The 23,116-nt window shown below is 45.9% G+C and overlaps 3 protein-coding genes across 5 annotated transcripts in view; 1 reads left to right on the top strand and 2 right to left on the bottom strand.

The window, feature by feature from the left end:
- DCAF1 (DDB1 and CUL4 associated factor 1) overlaps window positions 1-6,946 on the top strand; it is a 60,099-nt gene extending 53,153 nt beyond the window's left edge. For 2 of the 3 annotated variants that reach the window (XM_082214471.1, XM_082214470.1), the window contains exon 24: window positions 1,776-1,956. In XM_082214471.1, coding sequence (XP_082070597.1) covers window positions 1,776-1,879 — 104 coding nt within the window. In that variant the 3' untranslated portion in view covers window positions 1,880-1,956. Of the gene's footprint in view, window positions 1-1,775; window positions 1,957-5,980 lie in introns of those variants that run through there. The other variant, XM_082214472.1, reaches the window with a different exon arrangement.
- Window positions 6,947-9,228: 2,282 nt separating this feature from the next.
- Window positions 9,229-13,589, bottom strand: RBM15B (RNA binding motif protein 15B). The gene has a single exon (XM_082213659.1). The coding sequence runs from the start codon at window positions 13,516-13,518 to the stop codon at window positions 10,741-10,743; it is 2,778 nt and encodes a 925-aa protein (XP_082069785.1). The 5' UTR covers window positions 13,519-13,589; the 3' UTR covers window positions 9,229-10,740.
- Window positions 13,590-16,050: 2,461 nt separating this feature from the next.
- Window positions 16,051-23,053, bottom strand: MANF (mesencephalic astrocyte derived neurotrophic factor). Its single transcript, XM_082212987.1, has 4 exons — window positions 22,896-23,053; window positions 20,724-20,851; window positions 17,615-17,756; window positions 16,051-16,481 (listed from the first exon to the last, which is right to left on the bottom strand). The coding sequence occupies exons 1-4, from the start codon at window positions 22,981-22,983 to the stop codon at window positions 16,297-16,299; spliced, it is 543 nt and encodes a 180-aa protein (XP_082069113.1). The 5' UTR covers window positions 22,984-23,053; the 3' UTR covers window positions 16,051-16,296.
- Window positions 23,054-23,116: the final 63 nt, after the last annotated feature.

The following is a 23,116-nucleotide window of genomic DNA, read 5'->3' as shown; positions in this document are numbered from 1 at the left end:
TGTGCATACAGGTTGTTACTTGACGGCATGATGTTTGTAGCGTACATGTGCCTTAATTTTTTTTACCTATGCTACTAAACTGGAACCCAGTCCAGGTTCCCAGGCACCTGCAAGTGGCTGTTTGAAGATGTGTGGTGTGGATGTGGCTCACAATTTACGTATTTGTTGGTGATCCCGCAGTAACCAGGTTTGCCATGTAATTGTGAAGTTTCCCATTCCTTTCCTGAGAGTATCAACTGTAAATCGTTGGTGAATGAGAATTGCTGAGATGCTCTAGCAATGGAGCTATGGGAGAGCCTGGGGCATAGTTTTTCCAATAGTGTGTAGTTGTCAGTTAGTGGGACTTATTTCCATGTAAACATGCCACAGGCTCAAGCTGCAGTAATCCCCCAATCAATACTCCACGCAGCACGGCAGAAGCAAGTCAAATATAGCCAATGCTACCTTCCTTTAGCCTGCCTGTCACTGCCTTTGTAAAATTAAGCATGCAGCTACACAGAAGTTCCCAGAGGCTTGAAAGCAGCATGAGCCAGCAAGTTGTGTTGCTACCTGACCGTCCTGTGTTTGAAGTTGCTGCATCCGCCCCATGCTGCCCCCCTTCTCTCCCCCCCCCTCATCTTTTTGGATCTCCTGTTTCAAATGATGTCTCCAGCCCAGCTGACCTACTGCAGCTCTTTCTCTCTAAAAACATTTTCTTGAAGATCAACAAGGGATGGGGATTGAGAGGTGCAAGGGATGGAGCTTGAAAGTTGAGGGAAATAGGGTTATTTGGAAAGTGTCAGGAGCAGGTGTGTGAGAAGACGGTATTGGATTGGATAGTTTGTGCTTGGAGAACAAACTTTGTTCCATCTGTATGGAATGGTGGCAAGAGGGATTAATCTTACAGGGGAGCCATGCTAATGACCTGAAAACAGCCCCCCCCCCCACAAAAGCCTCACAGATACTTGTGTCTGTCTGTTAAGGGGACAGATAGCTGTTGCTCAGTGAAGTGGGTAGGCATTCAGTACATGGTGGTTTATTTATTATTACATCCTGTATTCTTGGATTTAACGCTGGTAAAGTAAGACAAAAATTAAGTAGACGGTGGGCATGGGCATCTGAAGGAAGGGAGTTAAATGCCTTTTCATGTGTGTGCTGAGGACATGGGTGGTGGTGAAGTGGTGGACTTCTACATTGCAGGGATAGAGTGTTTCTTTTGTATAGAAAGAAGATGCAACAGTGCTTTAAAAAGAGGGTGGGAGGGGGGAAAAGGAGGAAAGAGAAGAGATGGATACACATAGACAGTGTGAGGTGATCAGGGTTCCTGGAAGCTGTGTCACCTGCCCTGGAATCCTCTTTCCTGCCCTTTGATTGCATGTTTCTCATTGCAGGCAGCAGTTCCTCAGTTCTGGGGAAATGCAGTCTGCTCATTCTCAGAGGCACTTTGTGCATTACGCCACAACAAGAAAGTTAATCATTTATGTTGGAGCAAAATTCTTAATTTTCACAACTGGTGTGCTTGTGTGTGTCATCTTGGAAATTTAAGGTAGTCTTGGTGGGGACAAGCTATGCGTGGGTGGGTGGGTGGGGGGAGAGGCTTCCCTTCTGTGAAATCGCTGGAACCTTTGCTGTTAATTTCAGCAGAGGCAGGACATCGGATGCCTGGAAGGTGACGTGTTGATGGGACTGTTTGAGAAGACAACCCTCTGTCCCAGTCTGGTCCCATTTCCGTTCATCCTGAGCTAAAATGCTTTTGCTAGCAGACTCATGTGTGCTCTTCTCTTGTTTTGTTGTAGTGCAGCCCTGCTTCTCTGCAATCAGGCACATGAACCTGGGGGCAAGCACCCTGTCAGGTCTCCAGCAATTTTCTTGTATATTTGTCAGTCCTCTATGTTCTTAATGGTGGTAGGTATTTTGTCCACATCCCACCAGGTCATGTTGCAGAGCTCTAATTAAAAGATGGATTGTATCTAAAAAGATGCTGTGCAATTGTTGTGCATTACTGGGGGAAATAAGCCCATTAGAAGGTTCTGGATTGCAGCTGAAAAAGTAGCCTGTGGATTCCAGCAGAAGCTAGTGATGCCAGAAGGGAGCATTAGAGCATTACTGAAAGTATTTGTTTTTTAATAATTTCATTGCACGGTTTCCCTGCCTCTTCTCATATCTAGGCAGCTTCCTTCCAAAGTCTCACAATATGCAAACACAAATAAACAGCTCCACCTTCCTGTTGTCTCTGTTATCATGCAGAACATGTGGATCTGCCTGTTCCATATCACAGGTCCTCCCAGTTGCTTCTGTCTAGCATCTGTCGTGCAAAATAAGTATTTGGCTGACATTGCTCTTCTGGGGACTTTTTAGTGTGAAGCATCACGAAAAACATGGGAGGTGGTGGTGGAGGAGGATGCACTTGCAAGAAGGGGTGGTGATGGTGGGGAAATGTGGCATTGGTGGGGCATTTTGGGAGGAGTGTGTGGAAGCAGAGGGCAGGCATTGATAGCATGCAGGAATAGATTGGCATGTTTACACTTCAGGAGGATAAGTATGTACAGTGGTACCCCGCAAGACGAACGCCTCGCGAGACGAAAAACTCGCAAAACGAAAGGTTTTTTCGTTTTCGAGTTGCCTCGCAAGACGAATTTTCCTATGGGCTTGCTTCGCAAAACGAAGCTTGCCCCGGGGACAGCGGGTCTTCTCTTTTGAAGCGATCTCCCCGCAGCCCCTTGCTTCAAAAGAGGTCCAGGGGCAGCGGGAAGCGCTTCGCGCTGCCCCCGGACCTCTTTTGAAGCAAGGGTTTGTGGGGTTTGCGCCTGCCAGCATTTTAAGATCGCCCGGACAGCGGAGAAGTCCTCCGCTGTCCCGGGGTTTTTTAAAATGCTGGGGGTGGGAAGAAAAGCCCTTGTCCCCCCCCCCCAGCCTTCAGAAGAGGTCCGGGGACAGACTGTCTGAAGGCGGTTTCCCTAGGAACGCATTAATTGATTTTCAATGCATTCCTATGGGAAACCGTGCATCGCAAGACGAAAAACTTGCAAGACGAAGAGACTTGCGGAACAAATTAATTTCGTCTTGCGAGGCACCACTGTATTCTTCATAGTAAGCAGATTACACGCTAGAATGCTCACTTCATGCAGATGGCACTTGGTTGCTGAAAGTTTAAAGGAATTTAAGTGCTCCTATTCATCTGTTGGGACGTGGGTGGTGCTGTGGGTTAAACCACAGAGCCTAGGACTTGCCGATCAGAAGGTCGGCGGATCAAATCCCCACGACAGGGTGAGCTCCCGTTGCTTGGTCCCTGCTCCTGCCAACCTAGCAGTTCGAAAGCACGTCAAAAGTGCAAATAGATAAATAGGTACCGCTCTGGCGGGAAGGTAAACGGCATTTCCGTGCGCTGCTCTGGTTCGCCAGAAGCGGCTTAGTCATGCTGGCCACATTACCCGGAAGTGAGATGAGCACCGCAACCCCAGTCGGTCATAACTGGACCTAATGGTCAGGGGTCCCTTTACCTTTTTTATTCATCTGTTATCACCCTCAAATGAAGATGTATTCACAGGTCAAACATCATCTTCCTTTAGCAAAAATGCATCCAATCTTTTTCCTTGGGACTGGTTTGCAGCCTGGTTGTTTTTTATGGGGGCGCACTAGCCAGCTAAACTGTGTTTGCTGTTTCTAGTCCTCATTTTGATGACTTTTATGCAGCATTAGCTGTGAGCTGGTTTTAAGTCCATTTCACACATGCCCTATCAATAACTGTTTATGTATGGATTTGATTAGTTGGGATGGAATGGAAGAGAGGGAGAGAGTATGACAGAGAGAAAAATAACAATACATTGCATTCATCATTCAGATGAAGGAAAATGCTAGATTCTAAAAGTTTGTGATTGGATCTTGAAAGTGCAGATCATGTAAGCTGCAAACACATTTACAGTGCAATCTTATCAATGTGTACTCAGGAAAAAAATCTAGTTGAGTTTAGTGGGGCTTTCATCTAGGTAAGAACGTAAAGGAGATTTAGACTCCGATTTAAAAATGATTACTTAGAGCTATAACCGTTACATGGAAAAACTAGTAGAGAGAGGAAAAGGAGTCTAATAAACCTGCATGGGATGGAACTAGGGATTCATGGTCCACAAAGGAGTTGTACCCTCACAATCAAAGGAATAGAGATGAAAGAGAAGCTCAGATGGACCCCATTCACAGCCATTCCAACCATAACATTAAAACGAGGCTTTTCCTTAAAAAAAAAAAAAAGCTGTGTGAATCTGGTTTGTGTGTTCCCATGTGTGCTTTATTGGTACCTTCTTCTCAGAGTTAGTGTCTTTCTATCTGCCTTGCAAAAACACTATTCTTTTCATCGACGCTCAAATCCCAGGGGCATCATCTCATGTAGACAATGGTGCATACTTCATTATTGTACCAGATTCCTGAACTGCTATTTTCAAATATACCTTTGTAGAGTTCCCTCTGAAGAGCACTGTGGGCCAATATCCACTCCACATACCCTGAAAAAGACCTGCCTGGTCTTTTTTTCTGCTGGTATTCTGGCAGGAGGTGGCTTTTGTTGATTTCAAGAAAGTGTGTCCTTGAAAATCTCATCAAGGACTCCATTAGGAAAACTAGGGGTTAGGAATTGCTTGTGAATGTGCTTGTGTTTCTTCAGAGTTGTTTCAGTGGATCCTGCTGATGAAGACAACTCTGAATGATCACCTGAATGATCACTGAGTGTTTTTCCCCCCTGTCCCTTGAGCTGTGGTGTGGTACCAATCAACTTATCAAGAAGCAAGTGCTATTTTGGAGACAGCATTAACACAAATATTGCACATAATTCACATCACCCAGTTGCCCTTTGGTAGACTTTACTGTATCCCAACAGCAGCTTCCCTTGTGTCTGGTTTATCTTATACTTACTATATGCTGGGTGGGGAAAGTCGCTCAAGAAAAGAGGTACTCTCTTCTGTTTTGAGCTGGGCCACTTGTGCTGATTCTGCCCTCCTCCTGTTTGTGCAAAAAAAGGGGTGCCAGGAGCAGAGTTGTACAAAACATAAAGCCCCCAAGCTCATTCATTCATCTCCCTTGTTTGAAACAAAACAAAAAAATTCCTTCCAGTAGCACCTTAGAGACCAACTAAGTTGAGAGGGTGGGGAGGGGTATTACTCAGAAGGGTGGTGGGAATGGGTGATTGGCTGATAGGTGTGGTAAACCTGTTGACCCTCCCCACCCTCTCACTATATATGAGGGTCTGGTGACTTCTGTTTCAGTGTATCTGAAGAAGTGTGCATGGACATGAAAGGTCATACCAATAACAAACTTAGTTGGTCTCTAAGGTGCTACTGGAAGGAATTTTTTTATTTTGTTTCGACTGCGGCAGACCAACACGGCTACCTACCTGTAACTCTCCCTTGTTTGGAAAGTCTTTAAAACTTCCATTGTATTTAAAAACAGTCCAAAAAGTTTCTTTTTAAGATATAATAGAAAAGCAGTTACTTCAGCTGTGTTTGCGGATGTGAAGGACAGCTGATTGTAAGGTGGCAACTGCTTGTCTAAACTGACTCTCCTTGGTAGTCATTCTCCTCTGGTTGCATTGGTCCGTTAAATCCTGTCCTTGCCTTTCTCCCTAAATACTTAGTATACGCTTCAACCTAGGAACAATATATTGTACCCATGCTGTGTCTCTGGAAACTCGCCTTGCTTTAGTGCCCGTTGCACTTTTACTCCCACTACAGAGGATTTTGGAGCTACATACTGATTCTCTAGAGTGTTTTCAGTAATTCCTGAAGGCATCTCACTCTGGTGGTAAGTATTCTCTTTATAATGAGGAGCTGTGCCTTGGCTTGTGGTGAAACAGTCCTGTTTTGCACATTGTTTATGGTTTCTAGATGGCATACCACTCTAAAGGGTGCCTGTGCATGGTCTTTCGTAATTGACTTGGAACAAGTTACCCTGCTTGGTGTCTTTTTGACATATGAAACTTTGCATTGCTCAAATAACCCATTTGTCCCCTTTCCAGCTGACAGCTCAGATAATTTGGATTTGGAAGATGACATAATCTTATCTCTGAATGAGTGAGGAGTGGCCACCCCACAGGATGTTGGCAGCAGGAAAGCTCCGTTCTCGGAAGCCAGGAGGCCAAATCCAGGAGGTGATACTGAGCAGCCGCTCATATCCTAATTCTTGGGAGACCCATCTAAAGAACTCTAGCCCTTCTGATCTTGCAGTGGACAGATGCAGGCTCCTGGCACATCTGGAACCTTCCTACCAAGAGACCCAGGGGCTTGACCTTTATTTTTCTCTGCCTTTTTATTTTTGGTTTTGAGGCTGAGACATGACTCTCCACAGGGAGTTCCGAAGATATTTCACAATATATTTTCTTTGTATAAAGTTCTTTCCTAAAGAACAGAAATAGTTTTATATGAAACAAAAAAAGGATAAAAAACAAAACAGGCAGGTATTATAAAGAGGGTATGGATTTGTAATCGTCTAATGTTTAGTCACTATGACGAGTTTCTGGGGGATAAATAAGTTTAAAAAGGGCATTTTTACTGAAAAGCGTGGCAGGCAGGGTGGGATTGAATCATGGATTGTAAAAGCTGTAGGTGATTTTTATTTTGAACATAATTTTTTAATGGATGTGTTGCTACCTGCTGTGAAATGTTCGGGTTTTTTTTTTTTTTTGGTCTGGTGACTCCTGACAAAAGCCCTGCGAGTTCCTGCTATAGTAGCCATGGCAGAAGACTAGAGATCCCGTTCTGTCTTGCTCAGAATCTGCCATTGCTGGAGATGAAGGACTCTAGTTTACAAGCTCCTCGCCTCACCCCCTTCCTACATATTTTTGTGTTTGGAATTTTAAAATTTTATTTTTTCTCCCTTTCCCTTCTGCCCTTGTGTGAAAACTACAAATCGAAGGCCTTTTTTTCTTTAATGTAAATTGTATTTATTAAAAAAATAAATAAAATCCAAGTCCTGTCTGTTTGTAGCTCCGAGCTGCTGTAGTATACATTCGTTGCGTTTGCTGGCTCCTCAATCTGCCTTCAGTGCTACTTTGCACCAGAATGCATGACCAAGGCAGGGTTATTCATATAAGAAGTGTGACTTCACGTGCATGAATGTATCTGGACATTCAAGAGAGTGATGCTATCAGTACTATTCACACAAGATTTTTAAGAACAGCAGTCCATACGTTTATCCCAGGAGGATCATGTTCAGTGAAATCATGTGAAATCACCCCACAGTTCTTCTGGGTTCTGGTTCCTATATTATCATGCAATGATGGACTGCATCCCTGGGAAGGGAAAGAGAATGCCTATTTTCATATGAAGTTAAGTTGCTTGTCCTCTCTAACTCAGGTGTGGGGAACCTTTGGACATCCAGATGTTACTTAACTACAAATCCCAACAGTCCCAGCAAGCTTGGCCCAATGTGCAGGGGTGATGGGAGTTATATCTCAGCAGCAGCAGCTGCTGGAAGGCCAAAGGTTCCCCACACCCGGTTTAAACAAATAACTACAATACTAGTGGCAGATATATAGGCAACTTTATTTTGGTGAAGCGCACCTTTAAGCCCAGAGGTTGGATGCTACAAGGGAATTTAGAGGCTACTAACTTCTGGTATTGCCTGTCATGAACCTATTTGTAACGGGGAGCACTGCACGATGCAAAACATCTGCTGGACCGGCCTTGGGTTTGCCACTCACCCTCTCCCAGTAATTGGAGTAAAATAGTCACTGGGATGGTTGCATTTATTAGAAAGCCCTGCTTGCAACCCAGTCATGGAAATGGATTTAACTACCTTCTATCCTTTCTTCCTGTGGCTCCACTCCATTTATAACTGAGCAGATTGACTTGCTGCATTGCGGGCCTTAGAAATAAAATTTAGACCACATAGGTGGTGGTAAAGGATGAAGTAATGTTCACAATGGTCTTAGGTCTGTGCTTGATAAAACTGCAATGGAATCATACCCTCACCACTACTCTCCTTTGGCTATGCTTGTGTTTCATGGGACTAGCGAGTCTGCATTTAGACTTCCATTTGCTTGGATCAGAACAATGGTCCCATCTTTTTCTGTTTCTTCCTACCACCTGGTTAAAATGTGTTTTTCATTTATTTTAGAAGTTTAGAAACAAAAATATATTACGAAGTTAACTTTTGCAAATAGCATTTGTGAAGTGAATATTCTTCAGAATCTAGAAAAAGTTGGTGTTTTTGCATATAGATATATATAATCTCCTTGATTTTACTGTATCACACGTTGACTACTTTTCTAAAGAGAGATTTAGAAGCACACAAACAAAATCCATCTATTTAAACGTTTTGGAGCGGATATGGAGAACCTTTGGCCTTCCGAAAGTTGCTGAAGGATGACTGGCCATTAGCCAGGCTGGCTGGGGCTGCTGAGTTGTGGTCTAGCAACATCTCGAGAGCCAGAGGCTGACCTACATCTATCTTAGAGCTGTTCAGAACTATTTTTTTGGACCACTTATGATTTTTAACCAATAGTAGACAAAAACTGCATACATAAATGGGACTTACCCTGCTCAGTATACCCAGGTGTTCCCTTTTTAAAGTAGAGTGGACAGAAGGATACCATTAAACAACATTTACTAGCATCGTTTGCTGTGCAAGAGAGGGCTCTAATCATGTTAGTCGCTTGGTTAGTGAGACTACTGGAAAATTGTATCTTAACAACTCACAATGTGGCTAAAAAGAATAAAGAACTAACACTAACAAATGAGAGAGGGTGGAAGTTCACACGAGACCAACCTCTAAATCACAAGCTAGTATTTCTTGCAGGTAACCTTTCAGAGGCAAAATTTAAAAATTGTATTCGTTGACAACTTACCTCTCTCGGATGCTTTAATACACATCCTAAAAATGTTTTAACCACCACATGGCTGGCTTAGAAATAATAATTTGCTAATCATTAGTGTTGTCTCTGCTTCCCTAATTTCACTGCACAAGAGAACTGGTAATAGTTGGAGGATAGAGAAGCAGAGAATGGCGAAGTCTCAGTATTTATGACCTTGGTCTGAACAGGGTTGCAACCACGGATGGGGCTGTGTAGGGTCATAGCAGTTAAGAGGATCAGCACTCCGTCATGTCAATCCAGAATGGGATATTACACTATATGGGATGCTACACTGTAACCTTGTCAAGCTTACTTGTCTTCAAACCTTTCTATCATCCTCCCTGTCCATTATTTCAAAACATTCCACATTCCTTGAAAAGCAAGCTCTCGGAAAGAGAATTATGCAAGCTAAGTGAGTGTGCATACATCTATTTATTAATTGCATATTTTAGACACAAGTGGGCATACCCTGGTGCAGAATGTGGCATAAACTCTTACCGCAGCATACACGCACGCCTCCTTAGACTATCTCTTACAGTTCATGCTTTCTCCTTTTTACCCGAGGACCACTTCACATAAAACAGCTTTCCTATGTACATCCCCTGTGACAACTGTAGCCTGCTGCATGTGTGTGGACACACTGCTAATTGCAATGATCTGCTCATGTGAGAAAGTGTTTGTGTATTTGCTACACATCACCAGGTATGTCAGGGCTGGGGAACTGGTGGCTCTCCAATGCCCATCAGCCCCAGCCACCACGGTCAGCGGTTAAGAATGAGGGAAGCTGCAGTTCAACAACATCTGGAGGGCCATGGGTTCTCCATCCCTGAGTGCCATTTTCTGTACTAAAATGGTTACGACCAAAAGAAATGCTATCTAGGGAGGTGGGCCTCATAGAAGGAGGACCTCCTCATTCTCTGTGCTAATTAATCCCAGAGCAATGCCAGAAAATGAGTGCTCAAATAATAGGCCGGACAGAATTTGCCCACCTTGTCCTAAAAAGCAGTGCATCCACCTGCCTAACCTACTGTATATAACAAACAGAACTGTATATAACTGCAATATAGGACACACGCTATAAGCAGGCAACTTGGTCAAGTTTTTATCGTTTATTTTTGCCACTGGAGCTGATGAACATAATCATTTAGATTTTGTTATCAGATCCTACTCAACTGCCTGGTTATTTGTCTTCCTGAGTAGCCAATAGTTCGTACTGAACAGAAAAATCTAAGAGTAGCTTTGAATCTGCAATATAATCAATCCAACAGGAAACACAATTAACAGAGGAGTTGGGGGGTGCACCCATGGTGCAGCCTATGTTTTATTGCACCAAGAGTTGAGGACTGCTAAAACGTTTTAGCTTCACAGAGCTGTTCTTTGGCTACAATCGTCTCAAAAGCTCTCATCCACCAAGAAAAGGTTGGTCCAATAATGGATACCATTACCTTTCCCACCTTTTTAAAAAAATTCTGGCATTAACTACCTAAACACAGAGAGAAGAAGCAAGCAGACTTCAACTATCAAAGAAATCAAAATAGCACAAAACTGGTATAATAGTGTTGAACAGCAGTAAAAGGAAGAACTGTCTGAAGTACGTTATTTGCTTTATCTATTGGAACCAGCCATTGGCAGACTACAGAAACCAGGACACTGCACAAAGTTAAAAATCCATCAGTGAACAAGGCTTTACTGACAACTTTCCATACATTTAAAAAATAAGAACACAGCAGACAGTGTCACATATTAAAACAAAATGGGATTAAAATGGTATTAAAATTAGAAACTAATTAAATTGTAGAATTTTTTGGAGGACTTTTGGAGCCTCGCTCAAAAAAATTGGCCTTAAAAGCAACCAGGCTGTGTGAGATACAAAGAAATATGGAATCAGCAAAGAGGGAGGAAGGAGAGGAGACAGAGAGTAAATACTAGGCAGTGTCTTTGACTATCACTATCACCATATGCTCTTCTTCTAACTTTCCCAATGTTCTTAGTGCGGACTGGAGGTACTGCTGAGAGAATTCACAAGGAGGGAAAGCATAAAGCATGCCTGTGCTGTCTTTACCCTTCGCCCCTCCCACAGGAAGGCTGATCACCCCAGCAGCCTGTTTTTGTTTCAAGTAAGAGACCAGATTCCTGAGAAGCCGTCTTTGTAAGCCAGGCTCTACCACAGGGACGGCCCCTTCAGTGCTTGCTCCTTGAGCAGTCTGGGTAGCCAGCAGCACAGCATAGCCATTAGGGCTTCCTTGCTTGATACGTCGGGTTACTTCATCCAGCTTGGGCTGGTCAAGCCGAAGTCTCTGGGCGATCTTGAGCTGCGTGAGCTTTCCACCAGACAAGTGGTCTTTCAGAAGCCCATTGATAACCCCCAAGTCGCCTTCAAGGATGTGCATAGATGTAGGGAAACAGCTGTTTTTCAGGACAAGTAGCCCATTCCAGGCAAGCTGCAGAGTGTGGGCATAATCTGATAAGCTTTTTAATTTCTTTGTTTCAGATTTGGACTCTTCATGAGTCTTTGATTCAGCCTCAGCAGTTCGATGATTGCGTTCGCTGTCCCTTTTCTTAGGCTGAGGATCAGATGTTTCACGGTGAGGCTTGTCCTCTGATGCATGCCGGTTGTTCTGCAGGGAGTTATTCTGCTCTTTCTCCGTGGCAGACTCTGTGGTGTGGTTCTCCTTCCGAGCCCTCTCTGGGCTGCGATCTAAAGCTGGCCCACCAGGTTTTGTCCTGCCTCTCTCCTCATAGGGCGAATGGGCAGTTCTCCCTCGGTCACTGGAAAGGCTACGGCGTTTACGCCTTTCCTCCCATGGTTTGAGCACGCTTCGGTCACTATCGCTGCCCCAACGTTCTCCACTTCGGCTGCGTGCTGACTGACTGTAGGTCTCCAAATTATTTCTGCGCTCTGCATTTTTGACAGGGCTGGTCCAATCAGCCTCTAAAAAGCCCCTTTCCCGGTCTGAGTAGAGGAGATGAGGAGGAGTCCTGTCTCTCACCCTTAAGTCTTGCTCTAGACTCCTGTGCCTGCTGTAGCCTTCAGGTAGCAATTCATAGGGTACAGGCAGTGGTGCAGGTTGATACTGCTGAGGGTAGCGTGCCTCCTCAGCTTTGGCAAAATCCACTCGAAGTCTCCTGTCTGGCCCACCCAAAGGGAAGCCCCTCATTTGTGCACAGGCAGCCTGGGCAGCGTCTAAACTTTCATATTGAATGTAAGCAAAACTGTCCCCTTTCACATAGTCAATAGTCCTAATGCTTCCAAAGCGATCAAATTCCCTAGCAAGGGCAGCTAGGGAAGTACTTGGCCCAAGACCACCCACCCAAAGTCGGGTTGTGGGGTTGGCTTTCCCATAGCCAATTTTGATAGGGTTCCTGCCAACAACCCGGCCAGACATGGCAACCTTGGCTCGATGTGCCATGTCCAGGTTCTGGAACTTTAGAAAGGCATAGGCTCCACCTTGGCCCCTTGCAGGGCGCTTGATCACCACTTCCTCAATGATGCCGTATTTTTCAAAGGCACGCCTCAGTTCTACCTCAGAGACGCTGTGGTCCAGATTGCCAATAAAGAGATTACGAGTCGCTCTTTGATCATCCTCTGGCATAAGATCCTCTTCAGCCACTATGGGATAGCCATAGGGACGGCCGCGCTCGTCGTACAGTCCATAGTAATCCAGCACTCTCTCCCGCTCCCGAGAGAGACCCAAGGCAACAGCTTCCAAGGCAAAGGCTGCAGCGGCAGCATGTCGTGGTCTGGGCTCTCTCAGCAAAGGGGTGGCAACAGGAGAAAGAGATCTCTGTTTATAAGGATAAACACCATGGATTGGGGGCAGGAAAGCCATGGGTTCAGGGGACGGGGTAGGTGGGGGCGTGCGGCTTCGTCTGCCCCCTCGCAGGTACACAGGCTCCACCTTGAGGGGGCGATCGTAGAGGAGAAGCTGCCGGGCTCTGGCATGCCTTCGAGCGTCTCGGGCGTCCGCCGGGTGCCTGAAGTTGACATAGGCAACGCGGCCGAGCTCGGGGGTATGGGAGAGCTTGACGCTAATGTCACTGGCGCCGCCGCTAGCGAACCTCTGGAACTGGCGGAACAGACCGTCCTCCAGAAGCTGGTCCGGGAGGGCCGGGCCCAGGCCGCTCACCAGCAGGGTCTTGTACTCGCTGGAGCCGGGGGGATCCCCGGCCAGCCCCACCCCGGCCGTCAGTCCGAGCCCCGGCGCCAAAAGCAGCGACGGCGCGGCCACCGCCGAAGGCCCGCCCAGCAGCAGAGACGGGGCGACCACGGCGGCCAGAGGCACTTTGGCCTTGGCGGCCCCCAGCGCCCGCGAAGAAGACGACGAGGACGAGGAGGAGGACGGGGGCGGCGGCGCCGCGGCGGAGGCGGCTTGGCTGCTGCTGCTGCTCCTGGCGCTGGACGAGGCGGCGCCGCGGTGGTTGGAGTCGCCTCCGCCTCCGGGCCGCTCTTCCCCGCGGTGGCTGCGCGAGCTGGAGCCTCCCGCCGCCGACTTGTCCCGGCCGCTGCGCGACGAGGCGGAGGCGGAGGCGGAGGACGACGACGAGGAGGCGCCCGAGCTCCGGTGCGGGCCCCGCCGGCTGCTGCTCCCGCCGCTGGCGCCGCTGCTCTCGCGCTCCCGCTCGCGGGGCCTCTTGGCCGAGGAGGCGCCCCGCGTCCCCCCGGACCCCGCCGGGCTGGAATCCCGCTCGCTCGCCCGCTTCATGGCTCCGGGGCCCGCGATTCAGGAGGCGCCTCTGGCGGCAGCTGCCATCTTGGACAAAAGGGAACGAGCGAAGGCGGCTCTGCCCAGTTGCCGCGCCGTGCGCGCCGACGACGTCATCAGCCCGCGACCCCGCCCCGAGCCAGCCGAGCGACGGGCCGCGTCCGTAATGGCTCCGGCTGGACGCTGCGGCCGCCGCCCGAAAGCCCCTCCTGCTTGCGCCCGCCCGGTGGCCGGCAGAGGACGGGGAGGCGAGGAGCAAAGCTGCTCCGTGTTCCCGGCCGGGCGTTGCCGCCTTTCCCGCCTCCACGGGACTTACCTGCCGCTCAGGCTGAGGGAGGAGTAGAAAGTGCATAGCAAGTGAGAGCAGGAAGGCCAGGGCTTTCCCCCTTCCTCTGGTCCTCTCCCTTTTCTGCAAGTAGAAATAAAGCGGATGCCACTTTCCCTCTCTCGGCCAAAGCGCGCAGCCTTCGACGAGCGGCTGTTAGACGGAGGAAGGGAGCAACCGGCGATCGCGCACACGTGCAAAACAACTGGTCTCTGAGCTTTGAAGGGCAAACGTGAATTCACAAATAGCACTTGCATTACATGCCGTTAAAATAAAATGTGCTGGCAGAAGCTGCAAAAAAAAAAAAACCCAAGGAAACTTGTATATTGCTGCAACGGTAGTTAATATCCATGTTCCGTATGCAGAAAGTAGAAAAGATGCTGACTGTTTTGCCTACAACTGCACAGGATAAAACTTGTTACGTAAAGGAGCCACGCTGCCTTTTTCATCTATTCAAACATAGTGTTAGAAATAGATATAAGAACCAGAAGCTAAATGACACCTTAAACCTAGGTTATGGGTGCAACAATGAAATGTCTAGGCGCACTTTTTAAATAACAAGAATACAAAGCTGAAAATAAATGAACAGCTAAAATATGTTCATTTTTCACATGTCTAGTCCTTCTCCTGTCCACCCCCCCTAATATTCTTTAAAGGGTTTCTTCTCCAGTCTTCAGAATAGCTGGAAGTGGGGAGGCAGAAAAAGGTCCTCCTTTCCTTCCACTCTCCAGTTCTAATCTGAAATCTTAGGCAGAGTACTGCACCCAGAACTCAAAAACTAATGAAATTCATTGTCGCAAAATGCACCTAGAACAATGGGAGTTTCAGACACTGGATATAGCCAAGGATAAGCTTAAAAAAGTCAAAATCCTTTCATTTTGTATTACCTTGATTAAAAATATATACAAAATACTGCAGGCCCCTTCAGAACCATGCTGTCCAGTTATTTTGTCCTAGCAGAGATCAGAGATGTAGCACATAAAACAGTAAATGTGCATGAGATTCTGCTGTAACAGAAGTTTAAATATATGATGTACTTTTCAAAAACACTTTTCTGTGGGGTGGGGGACGCTATGCAGGTGGGTAATTTGTCAACAGTAACTGCCCTAAAGTTCATGTAGTTTAAAACATGAATTTTTTCTCAAGAGCAATATATTTTTCTCTATGATGCTGTTTTTAGTCAACCTTTGGTGAGAATTGAGATTTTGGTAGCAGCCACCCATATATGAAGGGTTTAGCTCACAACTGCGTTTTGTGTGGATGGTCATTTAAAGGTGTCTCCATAGATGACCTGGTACAACACACACTTTTATTACATTGGTATATATTAACTGCTTCTTTTACTTACGAACTGAAGTTGCCAAAAAGCTTTCCAAGAGCATGAGAGAACCCGAAATCAACCCCTACCCATTTTTTAAATTATATCATGGATATACAGAAGCTACGTATTCCGGATTCAGCTGCCTTACATAGATGTAGCTGGTCAGGATTGTATTCAGTACTGTATTGACAACTGTAAATACAGAATCGGAATACAAGGAAGTTATCTTGCATAGATGGTGTCAGTTTACCTCAGAGTTGTAGAAAAACAGCACTCAGGCTGATTGTAAAGCTGTACAGGATCAGGGGCTTAAATTTCTGAAAGCAAAGTACCGTTTTTTTTAACAACTTCAGGTAGCACCAACTGGCTCTCAAATACTTTTAAGACCATGCAATAATCCAAAGACCAAACATAGCACACATGTTCACCTGGATGTGAAGTAGCAAAATGCAGAGATTTTACAAGGCATTAGTCAGGAGAGCAGGTATCTCAGAAGCCACACTAGCCCATAGATAAGCATTTTATCAAAACATGGCCATTATTAGGGCTCACCCATTCTCACTCATCCCATTCCTAAAAGCATGGGTCCAATAAGTATTCTGCTTGCCCTGTGAAACCACAGGTCCAAGCAATTACTTGTTTCCCTCACAGCTTTCTCTGGAAAAACCTCCTGAATCAGAACAAATGCAATCTGTGGAAAACCTGATTGCAGTTTGTTCTGATTCATTGGTAAAAAGCAGGTTTCCCCAGGGGAAAGCGGCAGAGCAAATGGAAGTGTAGATGAGTCCTAAATCTCAAAGCACCAAGTACGAAGTAAGGATCTGTGTTGGCATCAGCCAGACTTGCATAAAACTCATACAAATCCTATTAATGCAACTGACAAGACTGGCTTTCTTAACTTTTATTTCAAAAATCCCATACATACGTCGATGTCTTAAACATAAACTGGAGACAAAAGAAATAAAAACTTGAGACACGACGAGGCAGTTGAACCAGCATTGCAAGAACCGCTTCACTTTGACACTTGAAACCCAGTTAAATAAGTTACAAAAACAGCTTTCCAGAAAAGAAAAAAGAAAGATTAACATAGTTTGTGTTTGATTTGCTAATGATCTAGAGGCCACTATGGTGGTCAGAGGTCTGTCCGTGAACTGGCTGCTTTTGGTGCATACTGAGGCATCAGTTCATTGATTTTCCGAATGTAATCTGACTTTTCTGCACAGCCTTTGCATGTTTCACCCCAGTCATCTAGAATCTTCTTCAGTTCTTTGACTCTCAGTTTCTTCAGGTCCACAGTGCTCAAGTCAATCTGTTTATCTGATAAAGAGAAGGGCATATTACTGTATGAAGCATTGTTAGTCCACAATTATAACTGACCACAATTCAGAAATTTCAGGAGGATTTGTTCCCAGTTCAAGTATCATAGGAATGCAGCCTTAGACACAAAACATGGCTATCACATAGCTGAAATAGTACAAGTCATAGCACCTCCTAGAGACTACTTTCATTAAGAGCACAAGTTTTCACAGATAATATCTATACTTGGGGAAGACAAGACACTCGAATGTATAGTAGGAGTCGAGAACAGAATGCAGTTAATGGGCTGTACACTGAGCACTATTGCAGATGAACGCAGTGATGGGAGCTGGAATATAAGAGGTCAAGCAATCACTGAGGTATTTTGCATTGAAGTTCTTCCTGGAGGCAAGGGAAGTGGCCTAGTGGCCCTTGGCTCAGTGACTGATGTCAGAAGCAAGAGTGTGCTGCCCTTCATCTCAGACATCCCTAGGCAACAAGCGAACAGCCCCAACTGGACACAACGGCCACGTGCAGATTATCTTTCAACTATGTACTCCAATTCCCTGGTTTGTGACAAAGCATACTTTGCCAGGTTGGAATATATTAGCTAAAATGAAAGTCTGTTGGTGGGAGCTGACAGATAAACCATAATTTGTCCGTTATATGCAATTTAGCTCAACCTTTTGTCTGAAATCTGATCAGTCCATTGTCACAGTTCAGCATCCTCACCATAAAACTACTGTCTATGAAAAACCCAATAGCTAGATAAATTAGATGATGATCCTCTATAGCAAGGCGGAAATCTGTGGCCTTCCAGATGTTGTTGGACTCTTATCAGTTCCAATATGGCCAATGGTCAGGAATGACAGAAGTTGTTGTCCCAATATTTGGAGGGCCACAGATCCTCCATTCCTGCTCTGCTCCTGGAGAAAAAGTTTTATCTAACTGATATGCGTAAGAGCTTATCTTTTACTTGGAAGTAAGTTGCACTTTCTCCAATGGGGCACACTGCCAGGCTAACTCAAGATGACAGCACAAGTCATTTCCTCTCTACCACAACGCAGCCAGTAACTTTAGCACTCTTGCTCTCTCTACATAAGGAAGATATCAAGGAGCAAAGTAACGATCACTCGTAATCTACTTATACTCACCATATTTCAGGTCACAGATCTGACTATCTTTCTTCTTCAGCTTCTCACAAACCTTGTCAACAGGGATGTGATTACTTAGGGGTTTTGACACCTCATTAGTTATTTTAGTGGCTGCATCACTGGTTGCTCCAATGTAATAGCACTAGAAGGGAATGAATAGAAAATAAGAGGTCAGGCAATGATTTTAAGATAATTTCTTCTTGGTTTAACCTTTTCAGAAGAATTTGTCTCACACAGGAAAGTGCTGGCTGTTAGCTTAATTAGGAATTTTTAGTGCTCCAAGGAGTTGCTGCTTTTTCTTTACAGGAAATATGCAAGATCAATCACACCATTCAGAGCCGTTCTACCACCTAGATCTGGAATGGCAACATGTGGTCCTACAAATGTTGCTGGACTCCAACTTCCATCATTTGTGACCAATTGTCATAGTGGTTTGTGCCAATGGGAGTTGTAGTCCAACAATGTCTGGAGGTCCACAGGCTCCCCAATCTTGACTTGGAGAGATTTAACTTTGCCTTAGAGGCGGTACAATATCTTAATGGATCAATATGACTTATTTGATTATGGGTCACCTGGCTTTTCCAGACTATTTTTTAATCTAAAAAGGATATATTTGTGAGAGCAGGCATCATAGACACAACTAGGTCTCCTGTCCTTACAATTCACACAAGAAGTTTATTTGGCCTCAGAACCCCAAGAGAAACACAGAACCATTCTAACCAGCCCATCTCTGCTTCTGCCATCCCAATTCATTGTCTGCCACTTTAGAATCACTGAGCATGGGACTGACCAAGCCCTTTTAACTATTTCCCCCTACATTTGCAGGTGAACTTTGACAGGTTCCAATCACCCAACATGATAACGATGCTGCATGATTCGCAGGTGGATGGTCCTGCCCACCTATAAAAATTGGCCCATGGGGCTGGGCTGGGGGAGATAAAGATCTGGCCCACCAGGGCCAAATGGTTCCCCACCCCTGCTTACGGGGAGGGTGATCATCTGCTCTGTACACAGATGATCTCAGTTTCAATCTTTGGTGTCTCCAGGTAGGGCTAGAAATGCTCCTTGTGTGAATCCCTGAACTGCCACTACCAGTCAACATAGACTTGGGAGTGGAGATGCCTAGTGGTTGGGTCCCTTTCTCTCCAAAGGTCAACTTCGACAGCTGGGCCACCCACCAGTCAATTACCTGATGCCAGCAAAGGGGTTTGCTGAGTCCCTTTTATGGCTGTCAGCACCGATTGGCTAATAGTGCCAAGAGCTCTTTTTTAAAGGAGACTGCATTAGGGAACTTCTGTTGGGAACTTCCTAGTGCAGCCAGTCCCCCACGACAGTGGTCAACAAGGATCAATCAGATGTACTTTAACCTTCCAAATATTCTTTTGCAGCTACTATCTTTACATGCCCCCCAGATAATGACACATATGATATCATATGTGAGGCAAGTGGCCATGGTTTGGGGGGGGGGACATCAGGGGCCAAATTAGGGCCCCTGTTAGGCCTAATTAGGCTTACAGGGTAGACGTTCCCTACTGCTGCTGAGCTAGATAGATCAATCATTTGACTTGGTATAAGGCAGCTTCCTATATTCTTCCTCCCCTCATTGCAGCTTGGTGGTAACTGGAGAAAAAGCACAACCACATTTATCTGTCTGTCAATAGCAAGGGGAGGATGTACCTCACACTGTCTTGAGTTGTACCTAGTCCCAAGCAGTATCAAGCCCCACTACTCGCTTATAACAAAGACATCAAGCGGACATCGGACATATTACACTCCATGGTTTGAGACAACTTGCAGTTAATTGCAGAGTCCTGGCTTTGCCTCATGTGTATGTTCGTTTCCAGTGCAACCCACTTTCTACTTTGTTGTGGGTTGATTTAATGAGCTACTGACTCACCATTCAAGTGGACCTTGAAGGGAAATCAGTTAGGTCCTGACTTGACATTTGAAATGAGCAAAGAATGTATGAATCCAGTGAAGGGGCCAGATTCAAACTAACCAGTCCTGCTACTGGAAACCCACACAGACTTTTGCTAGTGCAACAGGTCTTCCCCAGCCTTTCCTTCCAATTGGCTGTGTGTGTGTGTGTGTGTGTGTGTGTGTATTGGGAGAATCCCCAGAACAGCACATTGGGGTTCAATGGAGGAAGAGGGGAGATTGTGCCATCAGGCAAGCAGAAGTGCTTACGCTAACACAGTGCTCACCTTGGTCTGGATATTGGCATACACACCAAGGTTGACGTTTAAAATTAAAATTGACAAGACAAAAGAGCTGTTGGTTAAATAAAAATGTTTTCAGAGACTAGGCATAGAATGTATTTTCCCCAGGGCTATCAGCTCTTGGAAAAACCAGGTCCATGTTTGGGAGGCCTCTTGGAAAGAGCATTGCTCTCAGTTGCCCAGGTGGTGACTACTGTTAGAGAAGGACTTCTGCACAGGCTTGTGTGGCAGCTGCACTCTTTAAAACAAAACAAAAAACAGGTCTACACCTTGTTACATATGCCCCACTTACATCTAAGTTGGATGACTGCAACACTTTTCTAAATTTATTAAATAAGAATTTCTTATAAGAATCTCAGTGGTGCTTGCTTGAGTGCAATACTTTGTCAGCGCAATACAGGTGTCTTATAAGAAGCTGTGCATTTAGTATTGTGGGCCCAACTCTATGGAACAACCTCCTGGCTGAGGTCAGATAGGCCTCTTCCCCACTAAACCTTCAGTGCTTAGTGAAGCCCTTTTTATTTCAGCCAGCACATTAAGCAAGTTTTTTATGCCTAATTTGAACTGATTGTATCTCTTCTGTATCATTATTGTAGGCAGCTTAGAAACTACAGTGTGAACCCATTTATAAATTGTTGGAAATAGATACAAACAGACAGGTGCATTCACTATTTCCTCTTTGTCTTAAGTTATGTTTTTTATTCCAATTACGACCAGAACTTGACCAGCTCCAATGAACATTCCCTCCTTCAACTGTCACATGGCATTTTTTAAAAAAAACTAAGCCTGTGCAGAGGGACTCTCATTTTAAGTAGCTGCACAAACTGCCTTTTCAGCTGAAGAATGAGGTAAAAATGTTTTAAATACATAACCCAGTGACAAATACTTACCAGACGGTTCTCTTTGCCTTTTGCTTCTTTACAGGATTTTAAAAGTTCTTTTTCAATACTGTTTGGTGTGAACTCAACATTCTTCTCCTTTAGGCTCTGGTAGAATCTTCCCAAGAATGAAACACACACTGTAAAGTGAAGGAGAAATAATGCTGAAATGAACTTCTTCCTTGAAATTCTCCTCTCTTCTTTTTAACTTACACAAAATGAACGAAGCATAGCAGATCGAAAGCCAACACACTAGTGTAGAAGATGAACTACTGGGCATATTTAAGAAAGCAGACTACCTTATCAAGGGTAGTCATACAACATGGCAGTCCAAATCCGTTCTTAGCTACAACTGGGGTAGCTACTCTTTTTCACATTAATCTTTGGGCAGTGTTGGATGTGGCCACAGTTTTGCACACAGCCTGTCTCCCCAGCTGATTCATGAAGACCAGCTGAGGGGGAGGAGTGCCATCACTTCTTCTCTGCTTATCAAATATTTAATCCATGACAGGGGTAGGAGCAATTTGCATTCTCAGTGGGATGCTAGATCTAGCCACCCTAATGTGATACCTTTTTTTGCTGCCACTGCCAAAATTAATGGAGAATTTGAGGGGCGGGGAGGCGGACGGTGTCAGCCACCTGGACTGGGGCATCACCTCTGCCTTATAAGATGTTTTTGCCTTGGCTGAGCCATATTCTCTCTGTTAAGATCAGGAGACTATAGCTGAGATGTGCTTGGTTTCTGAAATGCAGAAATTCTAGGGAAAATAATACAACGCAGAATGGTTGTGTGTTATCAACCATGAATTAGCAGCACTCTGCACATGATTAAAAACACTATTATTCCTTGTGTTCCAAGGATGAAACTTTGTATTGAAAACTGGTTCTAGAAACAAACTTTGGCTTCAGTCAAGTCATGAAACAAATATACATAAATAAAAGCAGCTCCTCAATCTGCTGCTCATTCAGTTAAGGGTTGAACAATTAGAAATCCTGGAACAGTCTTCTGCATTAGTGTGTAACCAGGAACATAAGTACCGTAGAGGAAACCTTCAGCCTGTGGGTGTAACCATTTACTAAGTCATACAAGGGAGGACCCATACATGCCATTACAATTATAGAGACTATATAACACTGTAGATATAATTCACAGCGTATCCTACTTAGTATCAATCTGAAGGTCACGACTGCAGAAAGGAATGAGGTAAGAGATTGTTTAGGCAACTTATAACCCACATCCTAGGACTTCTGGGCAGGTCACATTAAAGCATAGCCTGCTTAAAACGCATATGCAAAGGGGGAAAAGGGAACACATTAATATCAAACATAAAAAGCACTGATGCCCCAGAGTCTGAAAAGCCAGTCTGATTTCCACCTAGTGCCTGCGTGCCAGTAGTCTGTGGGAGCAAAGGAATTTCAGAAGGAAAGACATTCCTGAGCTAGGGTGCCACAGCAGAAAAGGCCCCCCACCCACACACCAGCGTCAAGTGTATAGTTCCCAGCAGCAGGAAGCTGAGGGGGGCTTCCCTGGAAGCTCCCAACTCAGGGGCAGGAGCATACAGCCCAAAACCTGGCACAATCATTTTAACCGTCCTTCCTTTGCTAGCGGCAGCAACAAGGGATCAACCCCACTTCTTCATTATGGAAGCAGGACCCTGACAACTACCATGAGTCCCCACTGCAGTAATGGTGACCTCAAAGCTACAAGACATGTGGGTCTATCCCTACTCCTTATATAAGCAGCTTCTGGGGAAACCCCTTTGGCAGCTGCATCTTCTCAATGGGCTTCACAGCGACAGAGCAAGCAGGACACTTGAACCCCCTCCCCCCTTCTTCTCCAAAGCCCCTGACTGATGCTCGCCTTCTTGGTTCAAACCGACTCGTTGGCTGGCAGCTACAAGGGCATCTCCTTCCCCATGGCAGCCTTGCGATGTGGGGGGTCCAGCGTCCCTCCCATTGAGAGGAAAGCGGCACCGGGCCGGGGAAAGAAGCGTGGAAGCAGCGGCTGAGGCAAGACTCGCCTCCGGTTTCCAAGCCAAGGGGAGGCCGTGTTCGTGAAGGGGAGGCGCCGTTGCCACCTGGCCACCCCAGCAACGCGCTCCCTCCTTCCCTCCCTCCGCGAAGCCCCGGGGGCCCCTTCCGCCCTCCGCTGCCCAGGCCATCCGCGCGGGAACGGCGACTCACCTTCGCAGTCTCCCTCCCGCAGAGCGTGGCTCTCCCCAGGGAGCAGGATCAAGGCCAGCGCCGCCCAGAGCCCGTTGGCTGCCCGCATCCTCCCTCTTACCGCCCGCCTCGGCCGCTCGCTCGGCTCGTACTGAAAAAAAGCCCCTCCACAGCCGGCACCTTGACGACACGCTCGCCGCCCACTCGCAACCCGATTGGCTGCCCTGCCCCTCTTCCTGCTA

The sequence above is a fragment of the Podarcis vaucheri genome (genome assembly GCF_965113315.1).
Source record: "Podarcis vaucheri genome assembly, chromosome: 2".
NCBI lineage: Eukaryota > Metazoa > Chordata > Lepidosauria > Squamata > Lacertidae > Podarcis > Podarcis vaucheri.
The sequence above is the reverse complement of the archived record's forward strand: the minus strand, read 5'-3'. Positions and strand labels throughout refer to the sequence as shown.